General features: G+C 36.7%; 1 protein-coding gene across 1 annotated transcript in view; it reads right to left on the bottom strand.

Annotated features, from left to right (window-relative positions):
• Iqgap2 (IQ motif containing GTPase activating protein 2) overlaps positions 1–24850 on the bottom strand; it is a 283578-nt gene that overhangs the window by 86724 nt on the left and 172004 nt on the right. The window contains exons 9-13 of the mRNA XM_076856095.2: positions 23404–23491; positions 19624–19787; positions 15830–15990; positions 9991–10115; positions 3139–3302 (exon numbers count right to left, since the gene is read on the bottom strand). Coding sequence (XP_076712210.2) covers positions 3139–3302; positions 9991–10115; positions 15830–15990; positions 19624–19787; positions 23404–23491 — 702 coding nt within the window. The remainder of the gene's footprint in view (positions 1–3138; positions 3303–9990; positions 10116–15829; positions 15991–19623; positions 19788–23403; positions 23492–24850) is intronic.

Below are 24850 nucleotides of genomic sequence, written 5' to 3'. Positions count from 1 at the left end.
AACGTGTTCTACTCTGCTACATGTATATCAATTTTGTCCCCAAAAGAAAAAAATAATTTTGCCTACACAATTACACTGTTCAAAAGGATCAAGAATACTCACTAACTTATATCACTGTCCCCAATCGTTAAGCATCCTTTTGTGAAGATGTTATCCATTGTGATCTTTAATGGCTATATATTTTGTAACATCTTTACCCATAGGGATAATACCAGCAATGTAATTCTCTTCTATTATTTTTCAAGTTCAATCTTTGGAAAAACAAGGCACTGAAACACCCTATAAAAAGACACTGGAAATTTCCATCAATCAAAACATTATGTTTTTTAAAAAAAGTCTCAGCCAAACAAACAAAAACAGATTTTTCCAGGGAAAAGAACAGACTGAGAAAAGTTTAAAATATAATGGACTTCAGAGTACCTTGGCAGATACTTATAAACCAAAATTTGGGTCCTGAGGCAGAAGGATTGCAAATTTGAGGTCAGGTTTAGCAACTTAGTGACACCCTGTCTCAAATTAAAAAATAAGAAGGACTGGGGATGTAACTCAGTGGTAAGTGTCCCTGGGTTCAGTCCCTAGTGCCAAAATTAAGTAAGTAAATAAATAAATAATAATGAACTGAGAAAGTAAACTGTATTTTAAAATAGTAATTTAATCAAACGAGTATTTCCTTGAAATTTTAGTGTTTTGAATTTGTCAGCAATGGCCAATATAGCTCAAGCTCCTAGTTTCATAGGTCAAAAGTGTTTTGACTTCTGAGGTAGCATCAGATCCCTGTCCTCCATATTTAAAGCTCTGATTGCACCATTGAGGCTGTAGCTTCCACACATAGGAAGCCTGAGTGTTCATCTTGTTCTAAAGCTTTCGACTGGAATGCTCTGGAGAGGGCCTATACCACCTGTAAAAGTTCTTGGTCATGTGATGTTGGGCTCACCTCAAAAGACAAATACCCATTGTAGGCAGAGAAGAACTGAGGTGTGTTGACAGAGCAGATCCTGTATCTAATAAGGACCCTATAATATGATATAGACATTATTCACCCTTGGAAGGTAGCCAGCCACAGGTGCATATACTACTAGCTATATTATTTAAGCTGGGTTTTTCTTTGTTTGGTGGGGGAACACTGCCAGGTTTCATGCTAAATGCTGTAACTGTACGTGTGTGTGTGTGTGTGTGTGTGTGTGTGTGTACACACATACAAATGTTTATAATTAATGTTATTATATGTAATTATTGTTCATATAATATTACTGTATATATTTTATATAATTTCATTTAACTCTCATTATAATCCTGTAAGACAGGTATCATGTTTACTTTACACATTTGAAAATAAGCATATAGAGATGTGGTAACCTGACCTAGGTCACATAGCCAGGATCTAAATGGTGCCTGTATTCAAGACAAATAATTTTCTCTTTCAATGTTCACGAGTTTGCCTTATAGCATGGACACAGTCACCTCCATGGGAATAGCAAGGAGAAGCCCCATCCCCTCTCCCTAGATGTGGGGGCATGAGACTTGGGTTTGGGTCCTCACTCTTCCATTCAATGGTAGTACCTGGACAAGCACTCATCCTGAAACTCAGTCTACATCAGGTGAGAGCACCACTCCACAGCTGCTGTGCAGATTTCCATGAAGTGAGAGAGCACTTTGTAATCCTGTTGGAAGGTCAGAAGGCTCCACCCTGGGGCATCATTTCCTCCAAGTGAGCAAGATATACTTTGGTCTTTAAAGGTTTAGAAACACTCAGTGTTTCCTAAAAACACATTCTAAAAATTTAAAAATCCAAACAGTAGAAAGACAGAGAAAAAGAAGTCTCCCATCTCCTTCAGTCTTCTAGTTCATATTTTAGAAGTCATCTCCTTCCAGAAATATTTCATACATAGACAAGTGTGCATGTCTCCTGCTCCCATTGATATGTCTCTCATTTTTATGTAGAAGCATGTATTTTTTTTTTGCCTTGAAACATTTAAGTAATTTTTGGTCTTTTGTTATTGCAAACAAAGGTGCAATAAACATCTCTTTCCATCTGTCTGAATGCACAGCAATGTTATTTTTGAATCGGGCAGACCTGGGTTGTGGTCCCAGAACTAATTGTCTTTTGGATGGCTTTGGACAAGTGATTTAAGGTTTGCTTTATGATCCATAAGAGGGCAATAATGATGGTGAAAGGAGACTTTCCTGCTTTGTTAAGAGGATTGTATAAGATAATATACATAAAATACAATCATGCCTAACAATACTTGCTCAGTCAGTGCTTTTTTTCTAACCAAGGATATTTTTCCTATCTTAGATAAGGTAGGTCTTAGGGTCTAAAGACTTACACACAGAAGATATCTACCCTTTCACCTAGGTCCCAGGTAGTACCACCCTCCCTTCTCAGGTAACAGGTCATACAGGTTTCAACACTTATCCAAGCACAATTCTAAAAGTGGCCAATCTCCACACAAGCTTGCATCCAGATAAACACCACTATTCTTCAAAAGCAAGTCAGCCAAGCAAGCTACCTACCATGCTCAGACCAAAAGATGCTGGTTCCCAGTGAGCACTGAAGTACACCTGACTGCATCATGCTGCGAACCACCCACCTACCCAACTCTTTCTCACCCTTTTGCCTCAGCTACAGTCCTTCCTCCATGGTAACTTCTCTTTAGATTCTAGACCATAACAATCCCAACCATCTCTCAATCTCTTTTTCATTTCACTACACAGTCATTTCTTCTATTTAATTGCTCTATGAAAGAATGCATACTACCTCAGTAAGTTCCTAAGTATGTTGTGGATCAGAACAGAGAACACCCAAATGGTACCATGCATCCCCCTGTATCTTTATCCCCTCTTCCCTATCAAAGGCTATGTACTGTACTATGCACACAGCATATACCTGAGAAAGATCCAAGAATTGGATTAGAAACAAGAAGTCACCTGCAACTGAGTTTTTAGTGAAAGAATAGAAGCAGTAATCGTCTCTGGAGCTAGCATTCCCTTAAAGTTTAGTATCAGGAAAAGAATAGCCTTATTATTTCCATTTTGATTCACTAGGGAAAAAAGTTTATGAAATTTAAAATAAAAAATCTTCCCTCCTGTTCCCAACCTTGCCTTAAACTTAAAAGAAACAAATATACTAAAACCTACCATGAGTTTCTGTGATTTTGCATGGTGTAAAACATCCTGGTAGTGCTGGGCACGATTAGGGTCCACATTTCTAATCTTAGCATTAGGTAACATCAAGGTATCTAAAGTCTTCAAAGGATTTCCTTCATCTATAGCATCATTGATGAATCCTACAGCCACAATTCCTAGAAAAATACAGAAAAAAAATTTATTTTAAATTATAGCACATCTTTCTTTCTTTAGTATCACCTGTTACAAAGCAAGTACAGCAAGGCTGATATAATAAGATCAATGTAAAAACATTAATGTATTTCTACATATATATAATATGCAGTCTGAAAGCAAAATGAGGGAAAAATCTATTCATAATAGATTCTAACTACTAACTACTAACTACTGACATAGGTCAATTACACAAAGAATAAATATTTAGGGATAATTTAACACAAAAAGACAATGCACTAAAAACTAGTTTTTAGTGCATGTGCAAAAAGACATGCACTAAAAACTAGGAAGTACCACAGAGAAAAAAAATTTTTATTTATTTTTTGGCGGACACAACATCTTTGTTTGTATGTGGTGCTGAAGATTGAACCCGGGCCGCATGCATGCCAGGAGAGCACGCTACCGCTTGAGCCACATTCCCAGTCCCTAAAAAGATATCTTATGTTTATAGTTTAGAAGATTTAATATTGTGAAAGTGGAAATACTCTTCAAATTGGTCTATGGATTCAATGAAACCTCTATAAAAATTTTAGCTGCTGCTTCTTAAAAACAGAAATTGATAAGCTCATTCTAAAATTCATATGGAAATGCAAGGAATGAAGGATAATCAATGCAATCTTGAAGAGTTGATATTTTTCAAAAGTCACTACAAAGTTGCCCCTGCAGCAATCAATACAGTATAATCTGGGAGAGGATAAACATTTATATCAATGGAATAGAACTGAAAGTCTAGAAATAAACCCTTACACTTATGGTTAATTGATTTTTTTTTCTTTGACAAAGGTGCCAAGACAACTCAATGGGCAAAACATAGTCTTTCTAACAAATGGTGCTTTGACTTCTGAACATCCATGTGCATAAGAATAAAGTTGAACCCACACATCAAACCATGCACAAAAAATTATCTGAAAGTGAATACTAGTTCTGAATGTAAAAGCTGAAAGTATAAAACTCTTAGAAGAAAACAAAAAACTAAGACTTTGTGGCATTGGGTTAGGCAATGATATTTTTGGCTATGATGCCCAAAGTAAAAACAATAATAGATGAAAAAAATAAATAAATGGAACTTTGTCAAAATTAAATCCTTTATCATTCAAGGGATGTTATTAAAGAAAGTGAAAAGATAATCTGAGGAATGAGAGAGAAATATTTGTAAGCCTTATATCTAAGGACTTATATGATGAATGTAAAAAAAGAGCTCTTACAGCTCAATTATAAAAAGGCAATTTAAAATGAACAAAGGATATATACATTTCCTGAAAATAAGACACACAAAGAGTCAAGAAGCACATGAAAACACACACAACATCATTCGTTATTAGGATAATACAAGTCCAAATCACAGTACGATGCCACCTTTACCCAGTAGAATGGCTGTAATAAAAAAAGATAATAAGTGTTGGTAAGAATGTGGAGAAACTGGAGCCCTCATACTTTGCTGAAAGGAATGGGAAATGTCGGAATCATTTTGCAAGTCATCTTGCAAAATATATTGTCAGGTCCTTAAAATATTAAACATAAAAGTACCATGTGATTCAGCAATTCTACTTCCAGGTATATACCCAACTGGAAACATATGTCCACACAAAAACTTATAAGCAGCATTTATACCCATTATTTATAATGGCTAAATAAAAGTGAAAACAGTCCAAATATCCATTGACTGATTAATGGATAAACAAAATGTATACCCATGGACCAGAATATTCTTTAATCTATAATGAAATATAAAGTGCACTGATATTTGATACAACATGGATGAACTTTGAAAACATTATGCTAAGTGAAAAAGCCAGACACAAAGGCCACTGTATAAGTGGCAAACTTAAGGGCTGGGTATGTGGCTCAGTGAGAAAATGCTCGTCTGGCACGCTTGAGGCCCTGGGCTTGACCACCAGCTCCACAAAAAAAAAAAAAAAAAAGGTATGTGAATTATATTTTAATAAGGTTATTACTAAGAAGGGGGCATAATTTTGCTTATAAGCAGCCACAGAAACTATTTTAGTGTTACCCTCACTTAGGTGTTAGACGGTGATGCCAAGATATTAGGTGATGGACCCATAAAATACTAGAGCTGGATTAAAGTCGAAATGTATAGAAAGAAAAATGGAAGTACATAAACATTTGGATATATACTCTATTCTTCAGATTACTTTACTTCAGCACTCTGTGAAGGTTTACAAAACAGACTGTTCCAAGTCAACCAACTCCCTACAGTGTTAATAAATAATACAGTGTATATACACCCAATATATATAGCCCAATGCTGTCCAATAGAACTTGTGTGGTGGTAGAAATATTCTTTCTCTGCTGTCCAATATGGTACCCATTAGCCACATTAACTTTTTTGAGTATTTAACAGATGGCTTGTATTAATGAAGAACTGAAGTTAAGAATTTTGCTTAACTTCAATTAATTTACATGTAAACAGTCACATATGGTGATTGGAAAAGGTAGACTCCATAGAAATAAACACAGTTATGCAAATTTTGGGATACTTCTAACATTCAAATATGGATAATTAATTCCACATATTTCACATATTATTTATACAATAACAGATAATAATGATACCTGGAGTCCTAATACATAGATACATCAAAAAATGAATAAGTACATGCTCTATCTTAATTTCCATCATATCTAACCCTCCAAATGATCTTGGACTATAAAATCCAGGAACAAAAAGCACAGAAATCAAACCAGGGAATCTGAAAACTTTATGCAATTTTAAGTAAGATGGATTTATTTGGAGACTATTTCTCATTACTATCTCATAATTAAAAATGAACTATCAAGTCATAAAAACAATACAATGTGTGTATATATGTATACACACTCATCCATATGCATGCTAAGAGGGGGTTTTTACTTTCTAGTTTCATGCCCATGAACAAGAAATGGTAAAGAAGCTAAATTAACAAGCAACAAGCTTATAAAATAAACTTTCTTAGGGCCAAACTAAGATTTCTTATTTTGTCAGTTATTTTTCATAAAATATGATCACAAGTTACTTTATAAATGTGATGTGCTATGAAACCAAATAAGCACTTCAAAGTTTTAAAAAGTATCTCCTTCTTGACACTGAAGTTAAGGTAAAAGAGTTAGGTTAACTATTTTCTGAATAGATAAACCCATAAATACCACCTTAATATGAATAAAAAGATTTATCTGTAAGGGGAAAGGGATAATCTAAAACTCAAAGAAATAATTTCAGATTATAATATTAGGTGGTATGTTTGAAGTAAACATAAAATCATTTCTCTAACATGCAAATTAAATGATTTCTAAACATTGGAAGAATGCTGGAAAGTGCAAGTAGAATGCACATATGAGGTATTGTTATCTCAACCTATAGTATTTGTAAACTGGAGAGTAGAGGATACGTCACACACTGAACACCCTGCTGGTTAGGCTATTGTAAATAGCTTCAAACACCCCATCCAAAAACAGTCTTAACAGAATCAACTCTGGAAAGAGAATGTACACACATCCTAACTATCACCTGGCAATGAGTGCATTCCAGCTGACTTGATTGAAATCACCTGCTTAAGTTTTTGTTTGGTGTATTTCTAACAGAAGTAGCTGAGGTCATAGTAAGTGACCTCATAGGAGCTGGGAGACACACCCAGAAGCCCCCTGGGCATCTCTGCATCATTTTCTCTCTTCAGACAGCAAAGGGGGAAGTCCCATATGTACACAGATTACTAAGCTTTAGGCCATGACCCACTTCTTTGAATCAAAGTGTGATATTATATTTGAGATGGTGGATGAAGTATTCTACAAAGAATGGTACCTGCCAAATTTAAAAAGCAAAAGCTCAAATAAGAAAATTTCCTTGTCTAGGCTACATGGTTAAAATAATATTTCTTTATGGCTCTACAGGGAAAAGTGAGCTTTTCATCAAGAAATCAACAGAGCAGCCAGGCATGGTGGCACATGTCTGTAATCCCAGCAGCTTGGGAAGCTGAGGTAAGAGGATCACAAGTTCAAAGCCAGCCTCGGCAAAAAATCGAGGTAATAAGCAACTCAGTGAGACCTGACTCTAAATAAAACACAAAATAGGGGTGGGGATGTGGCTCAGTGGTTAAGTGCCCTTGAGTTCAATCCCTGATACCAAAAAAAAAAAAAAAAAAAAAAAAAGGAAAAAAATTCAACAGAGCATACATGTTTGAAGAAATGCATTTAAAGCTTCTCCACTGAATTTACCTTCCACATTTAGCATTTTCCATTAGCTGATCCACATCACCAGTGACATACAGAATTAGAACTTGGACCATGTGGCAGCAGAGTGGTGGGGGGTGGTAGGGGAAGAGGAATGTACCTTCATAGTACCCATGAAAAATTCTCAGTTCTTTCAGATTATTTAATTATATTGTTTAACCATTGTCTGATCACAGTGGCATATTTTTTAACTAGCTTTTACAGTAATTATCTAAACATATAACATCAAATGCAAAGCTTCAGGAATTTTAAACAAAAATACCTCTTTTCAACAAAGGGGTAAAAACATCAAACCAAATTACACATAAATTCCAAATTCTCGAAAGGAAATAATATCTGAAATAACTTCTCTGGTTATGGCATACCATAAGTAGACAAGATGCTTTATGACAAGATGCTTTAAGGAAATATAAGAATGGCCATGTGCTCTGTTCCATGCAGAATAACTTAGTAGTGAAGTTTCAGGTTAAATGAAAGTCAAAACAATCAACAGATTTCTGTTACAAATAATAGCCACCTAAAAAAGGGCTCTGTCCTTTTTAAAAAAATAGACTTCTAGATGTTGAAGGACCTTTATTTTGTTCATTTATTTATATGCAGTGCTGAAAATTGAACCCAGTGCCTCATACATGCTAGGCTAGCACTCTATCACTGAGACAAAACTCCAGCTTCTGCCTTTTTTAAGTTATACAAACACCATTTGTTTTTCTTTTCCTGGTAAAGCAAAGGTTCTAGTTGACATCTTAAATTGATATTGACATTTCCATTATTATCATCAGTGTGAAGAAAAAGAAGAGCAGAACTACAGTTGTTCAGCACTGAGCTTTGGGTAAGCACCACATGCAGAAGTTTCTTAAAGAAGATGTACACTGTAGGTATTCCCAAAAAGAATTGGAAGGAAAGTTAGGAAACAAAGATGAGACCTCATTCTTTGTTTTGCCTACCAAAAGAAAGCAGTCCTACCCCTTGGGTAGCATTACCTATACTACCCAAACCAATGCAGCAGAAGATTCAGAGTGCAGAGGTGGGGTCCAAGAGGTACAAAGAGAGCTAGGGGACTAAGCTCTACAGCAATATGCACACACAGGAGTTCTCCTCCAGCTCCTCAAATGGATGCTTCCCTCTTGACTCACATCTGGCAAAAGCCACAAGCTCCCAAGCCAACACATAAAAATAAATAGCTAAGTGGGCTGTAAATGAGGCATCTGATTGTAGACTTTCAAATGCCTTGTAGACAGGAAATGAGGAGGCAACAGAAAGCTGTGAAGTACTAAAAGAGGAAACTCAGATGTGTTTCTACAACTTGAAAAGGGATAAAATTAAGAAAGTATCTAAGAATCAGTGTCACAGCTGATGTCAAGGCAGCACACCTGAGTCCTGTTTTCTAGTAGGACTCTTCAGAGAGAAGATATTTTTAAAAAATAAACAAATAAAACTGGACTTGATTTTTGTCATAGTGCTCATAGGAGATAGCAAAGGAAACTATGCAAATGCAATTAACTAACAAAGTCATGTGCTTTATCTCAAGCATGATTTTAATATTTCAAAGTTAGATACAGCATTAGAAGGCCAGACCTGAGATCTTACCTAAATGCATTACAGGAAAACTTTGTAGATTGCAAGAGCAGTTTCCGCTTGCTCCATCAGCAAGCTTAGAACAAGTGAGTTAACAAAAGTCGAAGCTGGGGATGAAGAGAAGTCAATGATTCTAGCAATTCTAATGCACAGTTGCTACCAAATTAAAGCCAAAAAAAAAAAAAAGATGGTGTTGGTTTGTTTTTTATGATGGAAAAGAGAGTTTAAAGCTTATATTTATCATTCATACTATAGAAAAGCAATGAATATGCTGACAGATGAAGTTGCGCAGCTCCTCACTTTTCACTGTTTTTATAAGAAAGAGGCAAATGCCAAGGAAGTAAGTATATGCTCAAGAAAGCATGTTTCAGGGCATATCTTCTTGAGGTTGGTCCATTTTCATGCTAGCAGCTCTTAATTTTAGAAACACAGCAAATTACCATGATTTATGATCATCAAGTTAGAGTACATTTTAATTTCTTCCTTCCTAGGACAAGAAAGTATGTCAAATTTCAAGAATGTCCAAATGAAAGGTCAAAATAAAGTTGAGTGCTTTAAAAAGTCAAGTTACAGAGTAATCTTGTCTAGATAAGAAAATAATAAGGACTTCTATTTATGTATTTTTACCCTATCCTTTTGTGTCTTTTGTGTATGCCTTGGAATATTTATAATATGTCGGTATAGCAGTACAGGCCTAACATCTGTATAAAAATAAATGCATACATATTAAGGGAATGTGTTCTTATAAACTTCCATAAACAAAAATTTGTAACTCTAATCTAGGGAATTAAATTACTTAGGCACCCTGTTTTACCACTAAGGTAGAGATGGAAAGTATCCCATACTTACGATCATTTTCTTCTTGAATCTCAATATTAATCATATCAATGCAATTCTGAATTTCATTCCAGCTCAAGTTATCTTGCCCTTGGGATAAGGCTTCTAGTTTAATGGAGAGTAGTGCATTGGCGTAACTGTGAAAGAGAAAATGATGATACTAATCATTCATTCATTCTTTGCTCATATTACATCTTAAATTTGACATCTATTGCCAAGTGTAGATGTTATGAGGTCAGATAAAGAGTAGAAGGGCAAATAAAACTGTCTTGTGCCACTCTGTCAGCATCCATTAAACTCACTTATACTATTGGTGTTTTGCTTAAAAGTAGTTTTATGTTTACAAAGAATTCTGTTTAATGAAAGTTCCTCAATATCCAATCTGAGGGCTGGGGTTGTGGCTCAGTGGTAGAGAGCTAGCCTAGCATTTTATGCAAGACCCTGGGTTCGATCTTTAGCACCACATAAAAATACGTAAGTAAAATAAAGGTGTTGTGTCCAACTACAACTAAAAAATAAATATTTTTAACAATCCAATCTGACACCTAACTCAAGCAAAACTGCAAGTTCTCAGTTCTGTGAAATAATAATTACAATATTTTTTAAAACTCAATTTCTCCCCATTACATGTCTTGGTTCTGCTCAGTCTCTGAACTGTAATAAAATCCAAAGCTACCATGGCTATTTTGTTATTCTTTATAAAAGCCAAGCTTTTCCACTGTGACTGATATATAGGTGGGCTGCCTTGAGACCTAGCATGCTGAAAGGAAGGAAGGAAGGAAGGAAGGAAGGAAGGAAGGAAGGAAGGAAGGAAGGAAGGAAGGAAGGGAGGGAGGGGGGAGGAAAGAAAGGAAGGAAGGAAGGGGGAAAGAAAGGAAGGAAGGAAGGAGAAAGAAAAAAAAAGAAAGAAAGAAGAAAGAAAATCCATTATTCATTTCCAGAAATCTTGCTTAAGAACTGATATTTTCCACTGTATATTTTCTTGAAGAAATTACACATGAATTGAACCAGAATATCCTAAAAATTCCTTGTCATCTGTCCATTACTCCAATTGCTCCACAGCAGCAGCTCAAAACTCTATGTCCCCTCATTACCAAGGCACTCAGACATTATTTCTGACCCTTGATTCTCCTCACTGTATACCACTTCTGGAAAATAGATTTGATTTTTTTTTCTTGTCTAGGGAAATTTTAGGACAAAACTTATTCATATTGATATATTACTAAGAAACTCTTTTCTTTGTAGTCATTTTATCCTTTAAACATTATAGAACCAATGCTATTCCACTTGGTAACATGAACTAGTTAGCTGAAACCAAATAAATTCCAGAGTTAGTTTGTTTTTGTATCTTTACACCAGGAAAATGAAAGCCCATTCTCTATGTACATAGAGATTCATTTGCAGTTCACTACTGACTTGCTTGAGGTGTTTGCTAACTACCAGCAGAGGTTGAAAGAAGTAACACATTCTAAAACTGTTTTCCAGGTTGTGACAAATTTTCTCAAAGTTCTGTATGTTTTAAGGAAACACAAAAGAATCTTCCCCAAAATAGCTTGAGAAAAAAAATCTTCAAAATAGGAAGTGATGGTGACAATTCATTTTCTGTATGAACAAGGTCTTTCCAAATACAGGCCGAAACTGGCTAAATGCTAAATGCTCTGTGTGAGATTTTTACCTTTTCAAGAATTTAAAGCCTAAGAAAAACTCTACCACTCTAATATCTAATAAATAACACTGACTCCCATAGCAATTAAGATAATCAGTAGCTTATACTGGCTAACATCCCTCGAAGACAGGAACCATCTATAAGAAAGTGCAAAGTGATTCACATACTAATGTCTAAGTCATGATCCAACAGGAGTAAAGTGAGAAAGCTTGGGATGAACACAGAAAAAGACCCTTTGTGGGTCACTCATCATCTCTTTAGAAATAAATACCAACAAGCCAAGAGAAAAGACTATAGGGGAAACCCAACAGAGCTCAACAGGCTTTTCCAAATGTGTAGTCGTCTCCAGGACTGAAACAATCAACCTTGGGAACCATTCCGTAGGCTGCTGACACAGATTGAGGTCCTTCATCTCCGAACTCTCTTCTCGTTCTGCCATAGATGGACTAGAGAGGCTATAGATCTAAAAGACCCTGGAAGCTCTGAGAAGACTAACAATCCAATGTAGTTCAGCAGATTTTTATTAAGCACTTATTACATGCAAAATATGTGATGGACACTAGAGGGAGATTAGGAGGAACGAGAGGAACCATTCAGACTGGGGGCAAGGAGACAAAATTTCAAAACAGATATAAGGACAGAGCACAGGGCTGCGGTTGTGGCTCAGTGGCAGAGTGCTTGCCTTGCACATGTGAGGTATTGGATTTGATCTCAGCATCACATAAAAATAAATAAAATACAATAACATTATTAAAAAAAAAAGACAGAGTACAGTAAAGGCCACAAAAGTACAGAAAATCCCATAGACTAGATACGATAAGATTCAAAGGAAGGATAAGTGGAAGAAAATTCTTAATGGTGGAACACCTTCCCTGGGACAGACCCTAAACCAGGCACTTAATCATCAAAACAGTTATGAAGATGCAGAGTAGGGTTTTTGTTGTTGCTGTTATTTTGTTCTGTACATTTTTTGTGCTTAAGAAAGAAAGAAAGAAAGAAGGAAGGAAAGAAAGAAAGAAAGAACTCAGCTAGGGAGGTGGGACATAGATATTTTGGCTCCGAGGCTTGTATTCCTTTAACCACATCATGCTAGTTCCCAGAAGAAAGAACTTAGCTGGGATGAGAAGCATGGAAACAATTCACAGAAGCATCATATACAGTAAGCAAGGCTCCAATATTATGTTGAGCAGTGTGGGATGAAGATACAAAAATTTTTGTTGGTGAAAGGAGCATGCACAGGTACAGACAGGAAAAAAAAAAAAAAATCCATGAAGTGGTTGGATCCAGCTTGGCTAAAGTGCAAAATTGAACTAGAGATGTAGCTGGAGCTAATGTCAGAACAACATGTTTGGAATGTGGAGTTCCTAGATGAGAACAAAGAACAATTAAATAGAGGAATAGTTAACCTGGAACAGTATATTCCTGGAGTCAAGGCTAACCCATATGTCACTTTTGTGAGAATTAAACAAAAGAATCTCTGGGAAAATACAACTATAGGAGTGGAAGCCATGGTGAAGAGGTGTAGAGACTGTGCAAGGCTTCATCAAGGTGGGCCTGCCCAGCACCCCTGTGCTGTGAATCTGTACAACCATAAGGAGTGGCCCTATGGAGCTGTGCTTTTCAAACTTGATAACCTGCAAGCCCTGGTTTCCAAGAACCCAGGTTGATATTGAAAGTGAACCCAGGTTGATACTAAGGCTGTGGAAGATCACTTGGGGCTAATGTGACAATTAATACAAGAACAAAAGTGGACCCTGAAATCTCATGTTGGTACTGGGTCACCGAGGTAGTTGTCCAGGTGATCCAGAATATACTTAAATAAAAATGTAAAAATCATCAAAATATACAAATTTCAAATGTTTCTCCTACAAATCACTTAGACTCTGTATCTGTAGGTCCTGATTGAAATCAATAGGTATTGCTATCCTTTGGATGAGTGTCCCCCAAAGGTTCATGTGTTAAAGACTTGGTCCCTAGTGTGACTCTTGTGAGGAGGAGCCTAGCAGGAGATCCTTAGGTCTTTGTGGGTATATCACTAGGTGGGACTGTAGGGCTCCAGTTTTTTTCTTTCTTTGTTTTTTGGCTCATGAGGTGAGCTATTCTGTCCACCATGTGCTTCCACCACGATATGCTGCTACCCAAAGCCGTGAGGCCACTTGAATATAGACTAGCAACTCCAGAACTGTGAGTTATGATATACCTTGCCTCTGTTTAAGTTAATCATTTCAGGTATTTTGTTGTAGTCACACAAAACTGACTAATACACGTACAAACATAGTTCTCAAATGCAGTGGGTACCACTTCCTTATGGGGTGTTTGTAAATGGAGAGGGGATTTTTGCTCATCAAAATGAATGACTGGGTAGGTGAGGACTACTTTCATTTAAAGTGGCTGGGCTGCTAAATATATGGAACAGTCCTAACAATTATGCACCAAGATGTATCAACAGACTGTAGCTTCACAAGGGACAGACCAGCTTTGCATTCTGTTCCAGAACCAAGAGTGATTGAAGCCTTGTTAGGTAAGAATGAATGGTGAAGGCTGAGGCTGTGGCTCAGTGGCAGAACACTCACCTAGCCCGTATGAGGCACTGGGTTTGATCCTTAACACCACATAAAAAATATATATATAAAATAAAGTTATTGTCTCTATCTATCTATCTATCCATTGAGAATGATGAATGGATGGAAGAGAAAAGAGGTGGGAACTGTGGTGGTTATTACAAAACAAAGTGAGAAACATAAAGATTAAATAAGGGTGGTTGTTGGGAGAAGAAATGTTTTGCAGCAGCATCCTGAAACAGTTTGACTACGGAGACCAGAAAGGAGCAGGCTCCTCACAGCACAATGTAGCTCTAGGTTTCTAAGCTCGGAGAAGAGGTTGATGCCATTAATGGGAACAGTGGAGGCAGAAATAAATTACCTTGGAAACAAACTCTGGGGAGTTATATGAACCAGATGGTTTAACTAAAGTAGAATAAGAACATTAGTTTCTCCAGGAAAACTAAAAACAAGCAAAATTCACTGTCTTCCCAGTACTTTTTGGTCATTTTGTTTGCACACAAGTGGTCAAACACCACTTGCTTAAATTCTAAGAAGTCTCTGATTTTTGTTGTTGTTGTTTTTTCCTCTTTTTCTGTTTACTGTATATTACCCAAGACAATTAGCCAATCTACAGATTAAAGTAGTCCTGGAAACAGTATCTGAAAAGGCTTTTGTCAAGATCTAAGCAGACATCTCCCTCTGGTGGTCACAAAAATCCAAGGTTCCCTCATTTTTAACTCAAGTTTTGTCTTACCGAGTCTCTAATCTGAGGGCTCAGTGTGTTAGTATTTATGAGGCCTCGGTTCAAATCTCTGCACCAAAAAAAAAAAAAAAAAAAAAAAAAAACAAAAAAACAAACAACAAAAAGAATCTTAAATTCTGGCTCTTTAGATTTTAATTTTCTCTTTAGATCTACTATAGTGTTTTATTATAATATCAGTTGTACCGTCTAGAAGCATATTTCAGGAACATGAAACGAAAGATACTAAATTGAGGTTGTTACCCACTGCCACGACCCATTGCAGGCTCAGAATTCCCCTGACTTAATAATAGAAAAAGTGGGGTATGGTCCTGTCCATCTTTGAGGCCATAACTCCAGGTTCAGTTTCCTCACCAGTGAATTGAAAAATTAGTGGAGTAGATGACTATTAGTTTGCTTCCAACTCTTCTACAGTCTACTATCTCCAAGAAGCCCTTAAGGTATGTTTTCAATGATTCCTCTATTTTTAGCCCATTACATAACCTGTCAATGACCAGTCATTAATTGCCTTAAGGTGATCATTTTAAAATTTGCTTTATTCCTCCAAAGAACACAGTGATACACACTTCTCATCCCAGCAACTCCAGAAGCTGAGATAGGAGGATTGCAGATTCTAGATCTGTCTCTAAATAAATAAATAAATAAATAAATAAAAGAACTGGATAAAAGCACCCTTGGGTTCAATCCCTGGTACCAAAAGAAAAAAGAAAAAAAGGAAGAAGGAGGCCTCTAATAAGAATAACTCTTCAAACAGAGTAGACTAGCTCTCAAGAAACATGAGGGTGGTATATGGATTTTTCCACCAAGGAACAAATTCTTAATTTATGCTATCCGCCAAACACAAATTTCTGCATTGAAAGAGGATTGGAAAATGTTCCTTACCGTTCCACACATGCCTCATCCAGATTGTTGAAGCCTGCTGTGGGGCTTTTGAGTTGATTCTGCACAGACACAAGATCATTGCTCTCCAAGGCCTGGTTTAGTAAAGCAACAGCAGACAACATTTCCACCGCAAACAAGAGGTCCTCATGGGCCAAATAGTTCTGTTGGCAAACACACAGCAATGTAAGGTCCTCAAATTATAGGATGTGATAGGGTGTAGCATGCACACTGCAAATAACAATGAAAAGGCAAAGATTTTGACAGCCCAGCTGAGAAGTCATTGCCTACCTACTTCTCATTGGCTTTAGATAAATGGCTCCTAGGTTTTCCTTAGGTGATCATTTCGGGGGGAGGGGGCTGCATTAATTATGACCAACAGTTATAATTCCAGAAATATCTACATTTCCAAGGTTGATACCTACTCTCAGCTGTATTGGCTGTGTATAGGTTCAGTCTAACCTTATAATTAAGCCAAGGTTTAGACTGAGAGTCCCCTGCAAGATTTTAGCACAATTAATGATTATTAGTTTGAATTAAGGATAAAAGAAAAGAGGGGAGAATCTCAACTAAACATTATAACTCCAGAAAAATAAATCAAGATCTTTAATTAAGTAAAAAAAATTGTTTCTAATTCCAAAAAAGCAAGATTAAGTAACATTTTTATAAATTGGTAGAACCATTAAAATATACTACAAAGTCTTGCTATCTGAAGAAATTTGAGGTAAATATTTCATAAAACTAGTAAGGATCAACAGATTTATGATTTTGAGGCCACAACTCCAGGTTATGGCCTCAAACTTATAAATCTAGATTTATAAATCTTATAAATAATTTATAATCTAGATTTGGCTTATTTAAAAAACATATATCTTAGATTCAGAACATCCTTCCCCTTCAATATTTTTTTCCATTTACCCATCTTATACCACTTGTTCCAACTTTAAAAGGGATATTTCTTTTATTATATGAAAGGAACACAAGGAAGAACTTGGAAAACAATTCCCAAAAAAGCTGATATACATCTTTATCTTTAGGATATTATATGTTAGATCACTGCTAAAAACAAAGGGGGACAGTAAAACACATCCCTTAATGCCCTTAATTTCTGTTTACAAAAATCTTACATATTAAGGGAATACTGAGAGCAAGTCTGGGCTGGAAAATCCTTATACATATAATCTCAAAGTACAATGGCTTTCTCTACGCACACTGGGAGCTAGGGCAAGTTACTGTTATCTGTAGAAAACTACTTTCTTGCACATACACCAGGACAGTTGCTCCTTGGGATCCTGCCAGGCAGAGCAAACTAAGCCAATGCTGGTGATGTCACTGCTTGGGCAGCCTAACATATAAAACCCCTTTCTAATTGGGGACAGGCACAGATTTGAGGGCACCATGGAAAGGATACATGTCACTAATTCAATTGGCCACACTGAACAAAACACTGTGAGGGAGAAGAGGCACTGCTTGGCAGAGCACCATGAGAGATGGAGGTGCTATCTGTCAGCCTATGTCTTCTGAACTCTCTTTGGAACTGTCAGGATCTCTTGAAAGCTTTCCCCAACAAATCATATGTCTCCCATGATGTTCTGAGGCACTTTCTTTGGCCTGTCTGCAATCTACCCCACTCTCCCGGCTTAATTAGACTGTGAACAAGACATGTGTATAATGTAATATTTATATACAAATGCATTATTATAGCTTTGTGGATCTCCACAGAAATATTGAAGCAAAGCAATTTCAGAGTAACAAAGCAAAATTTTACCTTCTAAAGCCACTTGGAAGAGGTTATCATATGAAGCATGTAAGTAAATTTTGTCTAAATACCTGAACTACAGGCTTACTGCCTAAGGGAGGCACAAGATTGCAAGTAAAGAGCAGAATGGAACCTTTGCCAATTTACCTCCTCTACTTCTTCCAGTGCACAGTTCATGAATATCTAAAGTAGGCTATAGCAAGGATGAGGAAAACACAAGAAGAAATGTGGCTGGATGACCACAGATTGACTATGATCACCTGGGGATAAATGACTGAGCTATAATGACTGTGGGCTTCAAAGTTAGACAAGTGCAAGAGAAAAATGAATGAAAAAAATTAAATGTAATTTAAGAAAACAATCTATATTTGCCTTTATCATAAAATATTGAATTTTTATTTAGAAAACAGAAAGTCTTGATTATCAAAAATAAGAAAACAAATCCAATCACCCAAACTCTTTAGGCTACACCCTTTTCATTTTTAATTCATGCATTCATTTACAGGTTTTGTACTTTTTACTTTATTTTCTGATTACAAAAAAAAAAGATAATGCAATATATTTTAGATTCAAGGCATTTTCCCCTCCCACTTAGTGTGGGTTTTTTTCTGATCATTATAATTTTTATTGGTTGCATGGTATTTCTAGAATATGAAAGTACCACAAATTAAGCAATCCGTTATTGAACATGTGGTTAGTTTCCTGTTTCTCAATATTATAAACAATGCTGTGAAATATCCTCATGGTTAAAACTTTTTCATTCATATTAGGCTCATTTTCTAGAATATAATGGTCCGGAGCAGGGGCCTTTGATGTACATTACCCTCCAGAAAGACTGTACCATTCACACTCCTATTAGTTATTTAGGAAATGCCCACTGCCCCACATTTATACCTACATTGGGTTAAATCCTTCTAATAAAACCAGGTGTGATGGTACAGGCCTTTAATCCTGGCAACTCAGGAGACTTGCAAGTACAAAGCCAGTCTCAGCAACTTTGCAAGGCCCTGAGCAACTCAGCAAAACCCTGTCTCTAGACAAAAAATATAAAGGACTGGGAAGGGGTTCAGCGGTTAAGTCCCTTAACTATTCTTAATATATATATTTACTTCTGAGTTTCAACTTCTCATGTATTTGCCATTTGTATATTCGTTGTCTTGTGAATTGCTTGTTAATGCTATAATATAACTGATGTGTTGGTCTTGTGTGTGTGTGTGTGTGTGTGTGTGTGTGTATGAGTGCTAATTCTGATTTTTAAGATCCAATTACTAATCTTCTATGTTTAAGTTCTTTCCCTTTTGTGTGTGTGTGTATGTGTGTGTGTGTGTGTATGTGTGTGTGTGTGTGTGTGTGTGTGTGTGTGTGTGTGTATCTGTGTTAGAGATTGATTTAAGGGCCTCAAACATAGAACATTTAATCTAGTGTTGTAGAAATTTGACAGATGATGTGTATAGTGAACTAACACTTTTTGAACAATGGTTAAACAGTTGTAAGGATGCCTATTTTTTTGAAATATGGCTCTCTCCTACGGAAAATTTTTGGTTCTGCTTCTAGTACTTTAAAGCATTCTGCTCTCCTGCTTGGCTCATAGAAATACTAATAAACATGCTCTTACGGTAAACCACAGTTGATCCCTATTAGCATATGAAAGAAAAAAACCAAAGCCATGGTGTTAATGTTCTTAGTTGTACATTTCTAGAAACGTTTTAGAGCTAGCTTATTTTTCTATAGCAAAAACATTACATATTTTAAAAACACTTCAATATAATTAAAAAATTATCTAAATTTCTTCCAAAAATAACACAGAATTGAAACAACTGTTTTTATGTATATTCCTGTAGACCATTCTCTGAATTTCCAACTAGGCTCTTAGAATCTTCTCATAGTCTAAAGCAAGAGTTAAAGAGGAGGGAAGGCTAGGGATCTGCACAGGTGGGTCATGAGGCTGGAGATGAGTGTGAGAGACTCTCGCTTCCCCACCCTCTCCCTGCTTTCCTCAGTTGCTTTGTTTCTGTGCATACAGTCTCTTCTGACTCACCATGGTGTTCTGTTTCTGGAGGTTGAGGAGTTCATTCTGATACATAGTAGCAGCAAAGGGATAGACCTCAGGGAGCTGGGCCTCCGGTTTCTTCAGTGCAAGCAGTGTATTTGCAGGGTCACCTTCCCGAATGACAGCATTGATGTGGTCCACAGCAGCCAATCCTGAGGATGGGTTCACATGGCTCCTTCAGAATAATTGTCGTCCCCCACACCCCTGCCTAACCCAGCCAACCTTTCTTCCCAAGAACTCTAAGCTGTCAGTTTCCAAGAACTCTGAAGAGCTACAGATAGGGGACAGGTAAAACCCTATATTACTGAGCCAACTCAGTAATACAAGTCAGCCCAATCCTTGGAGTCAGTCCCTAGAAGAACCTCACTCAGCATTGATGGAGCTGGGGCTACAGGATCATTCCTGCCTAGTATGACTTCCCTTCAAAATCCTTGCTTTGGGACTAGCTCTGGTCCCCTCCTCTTCCATGATACCTTCAAACTGTTTCAGTCCCTGAGGATTTCTCACTTTGTAAAATCCCTCAGCTATTTAAAACTAGGCTACTCCACCAGGCTTTTCTTCCATTGCTCCTTGTGGTTGAGTACTGCTTCCCTAAGAAGACTTAAAGCTACATGAACACCAGAAACAAGTCTTGCCCAGCTTCTGTATCCTTTGATGAACTGGCATTTGGTAAACCCCCATAAGCACTTGGATACTTAGCCACTTCTATTATCTGATACATCATAAACTATGTAATCTTTCTACCAGTTGTTACAAGGAATTTTAGTGATCAAACTAAGGGTGCTTGGAACAGCAGATTGAGCCTCGTTTACTAGGCATAAAAACTGAATTGCTGAACTAATGGAAGAACGGGTGATGCATTCTATCACTGGAGCCTGCAGAGTGTGCCCTCTAAACAAGTCATCTGGGTAGCAAGAAAAACAAAGACCCATAGATTTCTAGAGATTTTCAAAGCAAGTTTGTCTGTGTAAAACACGACTGGACTGCAGCTACGATTATTCTACCCTTTTTGACAAGATGACAACTAATTTTCTCTACTTTTGCAAGGAGCATCCTTTCTGCTAAGAAACATGACTAATGGAGCTCTTTGAGTCAATCCCAACTGGAAACATGTACTTAATATAAAAAATCTTTGGATACCAAGCACTACTTTTTTATACTTAGAATTAATGGGACAAATATCCAGAAAGGAAGGTTGGCGATTGTTTGTGGTGTCTATTGCTCTGTTAAAGTTAGCCAAAGCCTTTCAGCTGCATCTGGAAATACTCTAAGTAGGATCTTGCTTCACCTCTGAGAACTTTATTATGTGGGTTTGTATAACTGGATGTTAAATATTACCAGAAACCCATACCCTTAAAACCCTTTTAATAAACTGTTTCTTCTAAAGAAGTTTCATCTTTACTCATTTATACTGCCTTTAATAAAATTTCCAGCCGTGATCTTAACATAATATAGTGTGCAATGAATGGAACGCATGAGCCAAACACAAAAGCCAAATGACCACAGTTTAAACAAAACTGAAATCTCTGAAGACAGAACCACTGGCTTTACCACCAAAGCTGTCACCTAGGCCAATACAATAACTGCTACAAATGTAAAGTCTCAGCATTTGTTTAATAAGTTATTTTTTTAACTTTATTTTATTTATTTGTTTTATGTGGTGCTGAGGATTGAACCCAGCGCCTTGCGCGTGCTAGGCAAGCGCTCTACCACTGAGCCCTAGCCCCAGCCCCAAAGCCTCACCATTTTAATGTAATAACCCACACTGCTGGGGAAGAGCTTGTTAAAGTACATATATTTTATTTAGATTTTAAAGTGCTCCTCTGTCTCATTGTCACATTACCAACCAAAATAGCTTCAGATTGTTTTTATAAGACTACTTTCAGTCCTACCGTGCTATAAATTTCTAGATGAGGACAGATCAAAAACTTCAGAATAATCTTGTTCTGCACCTTTAAAGCCACCAAACATTGTAATGCCCTTTATCAATTTCAGCTAATTATTCCATTATGTGCAAATCATCCAATGCCTTTTACTTAAAAATAGGGGGAAAAAAGTATAGCTAATTTGGCATTAAATTTGCAGGCAGAAAATTGTGTCATTGTATATTAAATATTTACTTATAAGGCATTTTATTTAACACGAAAGACTGTTTTAGTGGTTGCAACCATTTCAAAAATAAAAGATAGTAAAAGATTATGAAACTATTTCCTTTTTAAGCTATGGACTTCAGATGTTGTCTTACTGGCAATATTAATTTTTTCTTAAAATGAAAATTCTCAGCTTTCAAAAAGAGGAGAAAGAGAAACCCGAAATTGGAATATCATATACCATCACTAACCTGATTCAGATTTAATAGGGATAGAAGAATAGAAAAATATACCCTCCAAATAATAGGGTATTGACTTAAAAAAAAAAAAAAAGTCACCTGAGAACTCTCAGCTATATTGTATGTGAGTTAAATTCTCAAGTTTACTCAGTTGCTAACTGCCAAACATTGACATTAACTTTATTTGAGCTTCCTTGAATACTTTGTTTGAACCCTTTGGGACTTTGTTTCTCCCCACCAACTTAGGAGCAGACTTCTGAGTAACACCTGCAGGTGTGCATTTCCTTGAAGGTGTTCAAAGCAATAAAAAATATTCCAAACTCATTTAGGAAGTTACATATAGGGCAAGATTTAATACTATCGTAATTAGTGAACACTTCAAATTAAGTTTGACAGTGGGGTTCACATGCTTTAGGTCCAAATGTTCTATCATGAATTCGTTTTTTTTTTTTTTTTTTTTGGGAGGGAATATATGCATTGTTTACATTGATCTAGAGAATACAAAAGTTTAGTAGAATTCCTTGCTACCTCTTCTGAGGCTCAAGTAATAATAAATTTTACTAGAGGAAGAAAGAGTCTAATAACAAGATTGATGGGTCTGACCTGCATATGTTTATTTTAACCACCCAAATTTTCTATTCTTTATAGTCACATAACTGAACAAGGAACCAGGAGGAATTAAACTAGAGGATCAGGGAAGTGAGACTCAAACCTGCCATTGTGTAATTTTTTTTAATTTTTAATATTTATTTTTCAGTTTTCATGGACACAACATCTTTATTTTATATTATGTGGTGCTGAGGATCGAACCCAGTGCCCCATGCATGCCAGGCGAGCGCGTTACTGCTGGAGCCACATCCCCAGCCCTGCATTGTGTAATTTAATGTGGCCCATCAATAGTCTTACTCTCTTATAAGTACCACATGCTAACCAATTGCTGTTGGAGCTCTTATAATCTTATTCTCTTGCATTAAAACTAAACAAGCTGTAAGAAAAGAATTCTTGCAAACTAAAGACTAGTGACTGAGAAGGAATAAAAGGCATAAGTGTCAATAATATTTTTTATAATTCCATAGAACACCATCAACTATCACAGGCAAGGAGATATAATCTTGTAGTCATAATCTTTCACTAAATAAAATTCAATAATAGTCCAAAAGGGACAGATTCAAAATATGAAGTGTACTGTACCTATAATGAAACAGGAAGGTAGAATCAAACTAACTTCAGGGTACTTGGAAATACTTTGTATGGACTAGGAGGAGGTACACCAAAAGACTCCAAATGTCAAATGTCAAATTATGATTAAGAGCAATACTGACATTTACCAGATTTTTCATCACACAAAACAGTTTTGGAAGTACATAATTGGAGATTCTAGTAAAGGAAGTTTGTAGCTTATAAAACTATCCATTTCTTTCATATAAGACATTACTTACTATTGACTTTATTGATATTTCCTTGGATTTCTGCCTGTGTCAGCAGTTCTTCATATGCATCTCTTTCTTCTTCTGAAATACAGCTATTCTGCAAAACAAAGTCCTCAACTGATTCCTAAGGTTCAAAAAAATCTTTCCAATGTTCAACACTTGAATGCAAAAATGCAAGCAGTGATTTAAAATAACCCACTAGTTTTCATTTCAGATCAGTACAAACATTTGTGAAGTGCTTGCTCTGTGCAGGCAACTAGGGGAGAGACATTCAGCAAGAATTACAAAGGACAGATCCATTGACTCTTAGAAAAAGGGTAAACTTCTAAAGTGGAAAATATTAGGCTTCATGACTTAGTATTGGGGTTTTTGTTGTTGGGTGTTTGGTGTTGTGTTTGGTGTTGGGGGGGGTGGGGCACTAGGGATTCAACCCTGGGCCTCACACATGCTAGTCAAGTATTCTACCACTGAGTTACACCCCAGCCCATTTTTAAAAATTGTATTTGGAAAGATGGTCTAAGTTGTCCAGGTAGGGCCTTGAACTTGGAACTCTCCTCTCTCAGCCTCCTGAGTAGGTTGAACCATTAAACCTGGCAGTCTTGTCATTTTTTAAAGTGAAAAACAGCTAAATATTGGTAATTTCACTTGATTTGATCTAATAAAATTAAGAATGCAAATAACAATTATTCACAACAGAACAGAACAGATTCTATTAAAAAACAGATTCAAACTAAATTGGGAAGGAAACTTTGAAAAGCATTAACAACTGAGGAGGGTTTGGAGGAACAGAGTAACCATAAAGGCTGATTGGATGACAGGAGGTAGACAGCAGGAGTTGGTCACACAGGTCACAAAGCTTGCCATGTTGGGCCATCAATGGAATATATGTCCAGGGTTAGCTAAAAAGGTAGAGAGGTCTGTTAGGCCTCATGGAGGCCTTTGAAGGCCAAGCTAAGGACCTGTACTTAATTCAGTAGGCACTAAAGAATCAGAAGAGGTTTTAGGTGGGGTGACATCAGATCTATAGTTAAAGATTAATTTTGCAAAGTCAAGCTCTGAGAGGGGTTGGCTTGGAGAATGACAGGAATCAGGGAAACCCCATGAGGAAGGTGCTATGAGTCCTATGACAAGGTCAGGAGGGTAGCACTAAGACAAGTTTGGTGAGACTAGACCAGGCACTAGATTTAAGTTGGCAAAAAAAAAAAAAAAAAAGGACAGAATATAGCCATGAGTAGGACAGGGAGGACACAAGAGTTCTGGACAAGGTGGTAGTCATTCCAAACCAAGGACTTGGGGGAGGAGCATTGTGAGGGTGAAGATGAGCACTCTTCTGCAGTGGTGGAGTGCAAGGCCTGGGAGACGGGGACGACGAGATCTGGAGGAGGAGTAGAGAGGCCTATTTGAAAGGAACTTGTACAAAGTTGACCAGTGACTTCCTCAACAAGTAGATGAGCTC

This window comes from Callospermophilus lateralis, chromosome 5 (assembly GCF_048772815.1).
Source record: "Callospermophilus lateralis isolate mCalLat2 chromosome 5, mCalLat2.hap1, whole genome shotgun sequence".
In the NCBI taxonomy this organism is placed as follows: Eukaryota; Metazoa; Chordata; class Mammalia; order Rodentia; family Sciuridae; genus Callospermophilus; species Callospermophilus lateralis.
Note: the sequence above shows the minus strand (reverse complement) of the source record. Positions and strands in the feature narration are given on the sequence as shown.